This window comes from Colobus angolensis, unplaced genomic scaffold (assembly GCF_000951035.1).
Source record: "Colobus angolensis palliatus isolate OR3802 unplaced genomic scaffold, Cang.pa_1.0 Scaffold6, whole genome shotgun sequence".
Taxonomy (NCBI): domain Eukaryota; kingdom Metazoa; phylum Chordata; class Mammalia; order Primates; family Cercopithecidae; genus Colobus; species Colobus angolensis.
Genome location: NW_012119598.1, coordinates 5,217,980 through 5,227,472, shown reverse-complemented (window position 1 = coordinate 5,227,472; position 9,493 = coordinate 5,217,980). Strand labels below are relative to the sequence as shown.

At 42.5% G+C, this 9,493-nt stretch overlaps 1 protein-coding gene across 2 annotated transcripts in view; it reads right to left on the bottom strand.

Moving 5' to 3' along the window:
- The window catches only part of CDYL (chromodomain protein, Y-like), a 260,878-nt gene that overhangs the window by 181,100 nt on the left and 70,285 nt on the right, over positions 1 to 9,493 (bottom strand). The window contains exon 1 of one of the 2 annotated variants that reach the window (XM_011962627.1): positions 2,474 to 2,580. The exons of the other annotated variant lie outside the window; for it this stretch is intronic. Within the exon in view, the coding sequence (XP_011818017.1) occupies positions 2,474 to 2,539 (66 nt within the window). The 5' untranslated portion in view covers positions 2,540 to 2,580. Of the gene's footprint in view, positions 1 to 2,473; positions 2,581 to 9,493 lie in introns of those variants that run through there. 2 annotated transcript variants of the gene reach the window in all.

Sequence of the window (9,493 nt, the reverse complement as noted above, 5' to 3'; positions counted from 1 at the left end):
CGCGGCTGCCTCCGCTCTGCCCGCAGCTCCCCCCACGCCAGGCCTCCGGGTTCCTCTTGGAGCGTCCGCCTCCTCCGAAGCTCAGCGGGGAGGGGACGGAGTCTGGAATCCCGGGAGGTCCGGGTTCTAATCGAACGAGGCTGTCAATGGTAGTTCCTTTCGCGGAACGGTGTGGACTACACAACAGGCCCTCGCTCAGAACAGCGAGGGCTGGCTCGCGCTCCACTTCCCAGGGAAGATCTACTGCCAGGGCACACCTGCCGGGCCCTGGACGTGCCCCATCGGTGGCGAAAGAAGGGGCTTCCTGGCCCAACTCCCCCAGACAGCCGGCAACTCCGAACCCTCTGGCCGTGTATGCGGAACTTCCCCACGGGGCACTGCGGAGGCATGAGTTCACCTTCTGCCCCAGGCCCTGCATGGGGAAGCCCTCGCCAGTTCCTCCATGTCTCCCCGGGCATCCTTCGGGCCGCCTCACTCCTCCGTGCTCCATCTCGCTCCAGTTCCGAACCTACCGTGGAGTCACCAGGCTCTTCCCACCAGTTTTCTTCCTAAAGCCCTATTTGTTTGTGCCCCCCAACAGCGTTTCAACAACCACGGGGCGTTTTACAGACCTCGCGGTTTCCCGCCCTCCCCATGCCCAGGAACAAGCACCACGCCGACCCTTAAGTGACTGCCAGTCGAATCGCCGTTCCCCTTAAGCAGTGCTTCTACCTGCGGTCCCCACCTTTTGAAACAAACTCCCAGCTCAGGCATCACCTTAAAAGGATAGCCTTGCTGACTTCCAGGGCCAAATCGGTAACTCCCTCTCTTCAAGCGCTGCCTAAGCGCTCATGCGTGCTCACTGCAGCACTCATCTCTGTATTTTAATGTTTGTCTACTCTTCACCCCACCCCATCTCCAAACGATGACCTTCAATCAGACTTCATCTTCAAATTTGACGCTGGCCCCTAGCACCATTCTCTGTATAGGAAATAAGGTGGTGTTGAATGAATGAAATTTCAGTGTCCACAAGAAAGCCCAATACCTACACATCCAATTCCCATTATGAAATGCTTGCACAAGAATCGCAAATTAAAGTCACCACTTCACCTACTGGTCAAGGGGCCTCAAGTTCTGCCTCTTTCCCTGATGGCCCAGCCAATTCCCTCTCCCTCCTCCAAACAGCGCCTCTTTCCTCTCACTTAGCATTTCCATTATTTGCTGCATTTCATTGTTGCCTTCTCTCTAGGTATACCGATTCAACATAAGTTGCAAGTTCCTTGAAGGCAAGGAGTAGGACTTTATACATTTGAGAAATCCCAAAGCATTGAGCGCACACTTCGGCAAGCGCTCAAGTACTAGCAGGTGACAGTTAAAAATCCCTCAAGCAAAATAAACTATAAAAAAGAAAGAGCTCCTCAATAGGAAATAAACAGATACATCTAACATAAGCCTATTATGCAATGATGGACCAATACAAATACAAGCACTTCTCCCCATGACCATTATTACCCCAATTATTGCCCCCTTCAGAACATCCACAAGCTCGGGCATTCCCGAGCAGCTCCACCAAGTGCTTAATGGTATTGTGGTCTCCAAGGAGTCTCCAAAACTTCCATTGTTGCCCAGGAGAGGGAAAGAAAGGAACGTAGACATCCACAACAAACATATTCAGATATTGAGCTGGTAAGGTGATTTTCCCCATTGTGGAAACAAAAAGGGGAAGAATTATAGCCTCGAAAAGGTAACTCAAAAATGTCAATTTACATAGACCTTTGTCAATGTACGTAGCTTTTCAATCTTGACCATCTGGAATGTTACGCTGCTATCCTTAGTCTACAACATTAAGAGTAACCACCGGTAGCCTCTATAACAAAGCAGGAGTGAGCCATACTCCTAAGTTCCAACTACCTCTCCACTCTGACCGTTGGCTTCCACTGGCAAAGGAGATGGGTATCCACCTAGCGAGTGAGAAGTTGAGCAAGTTCTCAACTGTCCACTTTGTTCCTTTCATCTGCCCTCCATTTAAAACTCAGATTTATGGAATGCTATTTTGCATATATATATACACACACACACATACATATATATTTTAAACTCATTCGTTCAATTTGTCTTACTTTTAAGCAAACTTTGCTTTCCTCCGTCACTTTTTTACATAAACATTTTATCAGCACTCATAGCAGAAGTAAACATGCCCAAGATTATTTAATGACTTGGAATTTCCACCTTTTATGAAACAGTGAAGTTCTGTAGTTTCCATGACCACGTGTGTGGGTGCTATTAAAGTATTTTCTCAGTGGCTTGAGAATAAAAGTGAAATCACATCCCCTAAGCACATCGAGAAGATTGCACCAAAAATACATACAGCACAATAGTATGTACTAGTAAGACATATGACTCTTAAAAGATTCGAGAAGTGGTCAACAAGAGAGACGATGTGCACACATGATTAAAATACACGTCTACCAGCAATAAAAGATTCTTACCTGACCTGCTCCTGTTGTTGTAGGCCAACATAATTAGATTCGCTCCTCCTCAAATCCAAACAGTTGATCATCCATGGCAAGTACTACCCACGGTAAGACTCTTCAGATGAAGAATCACAGCCTTTTCCCATCTCAGGAGAACAATGACTAAAACCTTAAGTTTGAGATCCTCCTCTTTTCCTAATTACCAGCCAAACCAGGCACGTCTTCCTTTCTCCCAACAATCTGCATTTCATCTACATTTGAATCCCAAGGCATCCAAGAGGAGATGGGGGATGGGACAGAAAAAAACAAAAGAAACCAAAATCTGGCTACTACTACTCTCAGAGCCAAATGCATTTTATGGTTGGGTAGCTGTGAAAAGCTGCTGATAATGATTCCCTTCAACAGTTTTGTACCCCCAAAGTATATTCTATCCTGGTTACCTCCTCCATAACCCAAAATTTAGTTGTGATTTTTATGAAGATGCGACCTAAGTTTGTTTGTTTTAAACCCACAGTGGCTAAAGGGAAATTAAGTGACATTCTTGTCACAGAGTGCCTACTCCAGAAAACAGTGGAACTTCCATCTCAATCACCCACTCAAAAGAAAGAACATTTTAAACCTGAGATGCAAAAGAGAGACGCATACAAAACCAGTTATAAGATTAATTCAGATGCTAGAGGCTTTGTCTGAACTGGGAGCCAACCAGTTCTTCCTTCCCTGAAAGCTTAGAGTGGATACCAGTACCCTTTTCTGTTCAACCAATAACAGCTGATTTCCTTTTTTCAGTCACTGTTTCCTTTCCTGCCCAAAGAGTCAGTTTCCCCATTTGGAGGGGCAGCCTCTCTCTGCCTCCCTCCATGTTGGTCCCAGGTAGGTACCATTTCTCTCTTTCATGTGGAAGCCAGTAGCCAGCTGCCACACTGCTGTTCCTTGGCCAGATATCACTATTTATTTCATCTCTTTGCCCTCGTGATGTCAATCTGAGACCTCTTAACATTTGATTTCCCCAGTTTCATCTTAGGCTATGATACCGTCACTGGCCAGAGTTCCTCAATCTACAATTAAGGATCATTTGCTTTTTCAACTATATTTAGTGTTTCAGTACGGTTCCTTTTTCTATTTAGCTAACGGTGTTCTACCAAGAGAATCTTTGTAATAGGTACTTGTTGAACTTTTTTTGATTAATGACCAAGAGCAAGGAAGTTTTTCACTGATAATTTTATACATTACCCCATTTTTGGAAAGCAAAAAGACCAAAAATCATAAAGAGGAAATAGGCACAGATATTCCCGTAATTTTGGTTGACTTTATGCCAAGGCAGTAACTCACTCATTTTGGATCCCTGGAAAAAAACAGCAAGTACTGTATAACTTTCCCTTGAATTATTGTGATGATTAATTGCATTTGTCTCTCAAGTCAGACCATCCTAGTATCCTCTTTACCTTTCCATTTCTAGACAGAGAGAGAGAGAGAGAGAACAACTAAGCAAGAGATGAGTGTGGACATTTTGACAGGTAAGGAAAATAGAAACACAAGACCCACCAAAAGTGGGGGAACCCAGAATTATCCCAGGAGCAGGTGGATGTTGAATCTAAAGCAAAGTGTAAATGAGTTTGAAGACGGAGGCCAGACCAGCACTTGGAGGCGCTTAGTGGGGCTTGACTTTTTTTCAATCACTAGTATTGTCTAGTATAGAAGTTCTCAAAGTGTGGTCCCCACACCAGTAGCAACGGCATCAACTTGGGACTTGTTCAAAGTGCAAATTCTCGGCTGGAGGTGGTGGCTCACACCTGTAATCCCAGCACTTTAGGAGGTCAAGGCCGGTGGATCTCCTGAGCTCAGGAGTTCAAGACCAGCCTGGCCAACATGGCAAAACCCCATCTCTACTAAAAATACAAAAATTAGCCAGGTGTGGTGGCATGCGCCTATAATCCCAGCCACTTGGGAGGCTGAGGCAAGAGAATTGCTTGAACCCGGGAGGCAGAGGTTGCAAGGAGCCGAGATCGCACCACTGCACTCCAGCCTGGGTGACAGAACAAGACTCCGTCTTAAAAAAAAAAAGAAAGAAAGAAAAAAGTGCAAATTATCTTACCCTCTCACCTACTGGAACTAAAAACAGTATTAGAGAGCATCCATCACTTTACTAGGAATGACCATTGTGTAGTAAAATTTTGTTTCCATCATATATATACACAAATATTTAGGCATGTATATATATGCTTATATATGCACACACATATATATTATTGTGTACTAAGTCATAATGTAAAATGTATTTCTTACATTTTGAGCTAGGGCAAAAAGTTTGAAAGCCAATGTTTTGAAACCAGGTAACAAACCCTTGCAAAGGTGGATTGTTAATTATATACGAATGGTATTGTTGTAGTGCACAGCAATTTTCTTAAATGATTGAATGATTCCTTTTTTGTAGTACATATTACTTCTCCATAACTACTACAGAAGATCAGGTTCCTTTCTGAATTACACATGTCCCAGAGTGACATATTTTGAACAAATTAGAATAGTGTGCATTTTAGGCCTTATCTTTCCACAGAATGTAGAAGATTTTCCAAAGAATATCCCTAACAGACTAAACAAAATGAATGTGAAGTTTAATTTGGTCAACAGCAACATTAAAAAAAAAAAAAAAACACAAACAAGAAGCACTTACCCTGTTTCAGAAACAGTTGTAAGCACTTTACAAATATTAAGCTATTTAATTCAGCAAGCACCTAATAAAAATCATAGCTAACATTTACAAAGAACCATAATAAGTAAGCACATTCGTCCACAAAGCACCTTCAGGACTAGGCATTATTATTGACCCCATTCCTAGTAAGTGGGGAAGCTAAACTTCATTCTCAGGTCCAGGTAACTCTAGGGTCTAAGTTTTGAATCATTAAGTTATAGTCACTCAATAAATACTTATTGACCATTTATTGTATGCCAGGCACCTTGCTAATCAATGTATATACAATCATCCCTGCTCCCAGGTAGCTACCAATCTATTAGGATAGATACATATTAAGTTGTCAGGGAAAAAAAAAATGCCGGCCGGGCACAGTGGCTCACTCTTTGGGAGGCCGAGGCGGGCGGATCATGAGGTCAAGAGATCTAGACCATCCTGGCTAACACGGTGAAACCCTGTCTCTACTAAAAATACAAAAAATTTAGCCGGGCGTGGTGGCGGGCGCCTGTAGTCCCGGGTACTCAGGAGGCTGAGGCAGGAGAATGGCGTGAACCAGGGAGGCGGAGCTTGCATGAGCCGAGATCCGGCCACTGCACTCCAGCCTGGGCGACAGAGCGAGACTCCCTCTCAAAACAAACAAACAAACAAACAAACAAACAAAAAACAAATCTTAACTACCAATCAAAGAAAATGGCAGGAAGCTGTTGAGCCCAGGCCACCTAGAGATGAGTCTGGTTTGCTGCTTCCCCAGAGACAGTGCCCAGCGCCCCGTGGGCACACTGGCCATGCTTGGGTACCAGCAAAGAAGAATCATTAAGAAATTATGTTCAAATAATTTAATATTTTAAATCAAGGTAGCTATCATGGGAGATATCAACATTTTGACTTTTATGAAATTGCTTTACAGTTTAGCATTTTAAAAAATGAAATACTAGATATGCAAAAGAGCATAAAGAAAAATACAACAAGGCCTATGTACCCACTCCCCAGCTTAAGCAAAATATGATTTCCATATTCAGACCAATACTTGGCAGACTTTTGAATAATTTATGAGAAGTAGGAGGTATACCATATTCTATTCACTATTTAGAGCTTATTTAATTGTTGATGTTTTTCATACAGATTTTAACAGATTTAGATTTACAGAAAAATTGCAAATATACTACAGAGAGTTCCCATACCCAGTTTTCCCCGTTACATTTAGTCAGGTACACATGGCTTTCTTTTTTTCTGCCCTGGAATCCCATCCGTGATACCGCATTACCTCTATTAATAGTTCTCCTGTCTCCTTACGCTTCTCTTGGCTATGGCAGTTTCTTAGGTTTTTCTTGGTTTTGATGACCTTGGCAGTTTTGAAGAGTACATTTTGTGAAATGTTTGCAGAATGTCCTCAACTGGAATTTGTCTGATATTTGTCTCATGATATGATTAGACTGGGCTTTTGTGTTTGGGGGAGGAAGACCACAGAGGTAAAATGCCATTCTCATCACATTGTATCAAGGATATCTACCATCAACATGACTTCACTGTTGATGTTGACCTTGATCACCTAGCAAATACAGTGCTTGTCAGATTTCTGCACTGAACACTGACTGTTCTCCACCACCAGCCCCTGCCCCTTTCCATACTGTAGTGTTTGTAAGGGAGTCACTTTGAGCAGCCCACATTTAAGAAATGAGGATTATGTTTTCCCTCCTTGAGGGCAGAGTGTCTACAAAAAGTGTCTGGAATTCTTCTGCATAGGAGATTTCTCTCTTCTGCCCCACTTATCAATTTATTCATCTTTTTTATACCAATTGAGACTCATGGATTATTTTATACCCTGGATTATAATCCCTAATACATTATTTATTTCCTTGATTCTCTACTCCGGCCACCAGGAGCTCTTTCAGTTGACTTCTGTGTGACTCTGACATACTCTCATCATAAGAGAATGTGTATTTTGAGCACTTCCTTACTTTCTGGCATTGTAAGATGCTGCAGGCTCATCTTGTATATTTTCTGCTCCAGTCCTAGAATCAACCATTTCTCCAAGGAGCCTTGGTTCCTCTTTGTTGAAAAATCACATTAGAAAGCAAGTTGTGGGTGCTAGATGTGCTCATTGTGACTGGGGCTATTCCCTACTAGTGATTAGGTTGTCCCTGAACTGGTGAGCTAAAATCTAAAGGATGAATTAAGTGAAGAGGACAGTGGAAATGGTCCCAGGCTGAGGAAAGGGCTTTTTCCAAAGGTCTAGATGTGGAAGGTGCATGACACCTTTGAGACTCTGAAAATGCTGGTGAAGCTGGAATGCAGACAACAGGAAGGAAGACATAAGATGGGATGGAGAGGCAGGCAAATCTGGTAGCTCAAGACCAGGTCCTGGATCTCTTCACCAATAATCTGATCTGTGTTTTCTAAAAATTTGGCTCTATGAAGAGAAAGTGGTTGGAGCAGGGTGGTTAGGGAATTATTGCAATATTGCATTAAATTTGATGTTTTTTAAATTTTGTTTAGATATCAAATCATTTCAAAATAAAGTTTTGGTGGCCCTGCTTTGCTGATGCCAACTGCATATGCAGCGTGCCTATAAAGTGAGGGACACTGCACTTAGGACCTCCAACATGACATTGAGTAAAGTGGGTATCAGGTCTTGATTTTTATTACAGAGAGAAAGCTTTTACCATTAGGGATGATATTTGCTGAAGGAATTTTGTAGGCCTATTTAATTAGATTAAGGCAGTTCCTTTCCATCCTAGTTTCCCTCTCCTCCCCTCCCCTCCCCTCCCCTCTCCTCTCCTCTCGAGGGTGTCTTACTCTGTCACCCAGGCTGGAGTGCAGTGGCACGATCTCAGCTCACTACAACCTCCACCTCCTGGGTTTGAATAATTCTCCCACCTCAGCCTCCCAAGTAGCTGGGATTATAGGCGCACACCACCACGCCTGGCTAATTTTTGTATTTTTGGTAATGACGGGGTTTCATGACATTGGCCAGGCTGGTCTCGAACTCCTGAGCTCGTGATCCACCTGCCTCAGCCTCCCAAAGTGCTGGGGTTACAGGTGTGAGCCACTGAGCTCAGTCTCCATCCTAGTTTTCTAAAAGTTTTTTTTTTAATCATGAATGAATATTGAACTTTGTCATCTACTGAAATGATCAAATGATTTTATTCCTTCATTTTGTAAATGCATTGACTTATATTTATTATTTTTAATTTTAAGCCAATTTTCTGTTTCTGGAATAAGCCAAATAAAGTTTTGATGCAAATAAAGTTTCTAAATGTGGTGTGCTAATAATATGTTTAGAATTTTGAATCTATGTTCATGAGGAAGGTTCACCTGAAATTTTTCTTTCCTGTCAATTTTTTTTTTTTTTTTTTTATACAGGGTCTCACTTTGTCACCCAGGCTAGAGTACAGTGGCAAGATCTTGGTGTACTGCAGCCTCAACCTTCTGAGCTCAAGTGATCCTCCCACATCAATTCCCCCCAAGTAGCTGAGACTACAGGTGCACGCCACCATGCCCAGCTAACTTGTTTTTTTTGTAGAGACAGGGTTTCACAATGTTGCCCAGGCTTGTCTCAAGCTCCTGAACTCAAGCAATCCACTGACCTCAGCCTCCCAAAGGCTAGGATTACAGGTGTGAGCCACTGTACCTGGCCTCTTGTCAGATTTTAATATCAAGGTTATACAGATCTCATAAAAGAAGTTGTCATGTACTTCCTCTTTTCCAATTTTTAGTTTGTGTATGAATGCCATTATTTCTTGTTTTGATACCTGTATGCATTTGCTTGTAAAGCCACCTGGGTCTGCAGCATTCTTATTGGAAGACTTTAAATTATAGATTCAAATTCTTTAATAAAGAAATATTCAGGTCCAGGTACCATGGCTCACACCTGTAATCCCAGAACTTTGGAAGGCTGAGGCAGGTAGATCACCTGAGGTTGGGAGATCGAGAACTTCCTGGCTAAAATGGTGAAACCCTGTCTCTACTAAAAATACAAAAAATTAGCTGGGCGTGGGGGCACATGCCTGTTATCCCAGTTACTTGGGAGGCAGAGGCAGGAGAATTGCTTGAACCCAGGAGGCAGAGGTTGCAGTGAACCAAGATCGTGCCATTGCACTCCAGCCTGGGCAGCAAGAGAGAAATTCCATCTCAAAAGAAAAAAAACAAAACAGAAAAGGAATATTCAGGATTTCTAATTCTTTGTGTCAATTTGTCCATTTCATCTAAATTTGCAAATTTAATAACATAAAATTGTTCATAAAATTTTAGTATTTGCAGGATCTGTAATAATATTCCCATTTTAATTATTGAAAATATGTATCGCCGGGTGCAGTGGCTCAGGCCTGTAATCCCGGGTCTTTGGGAGGCC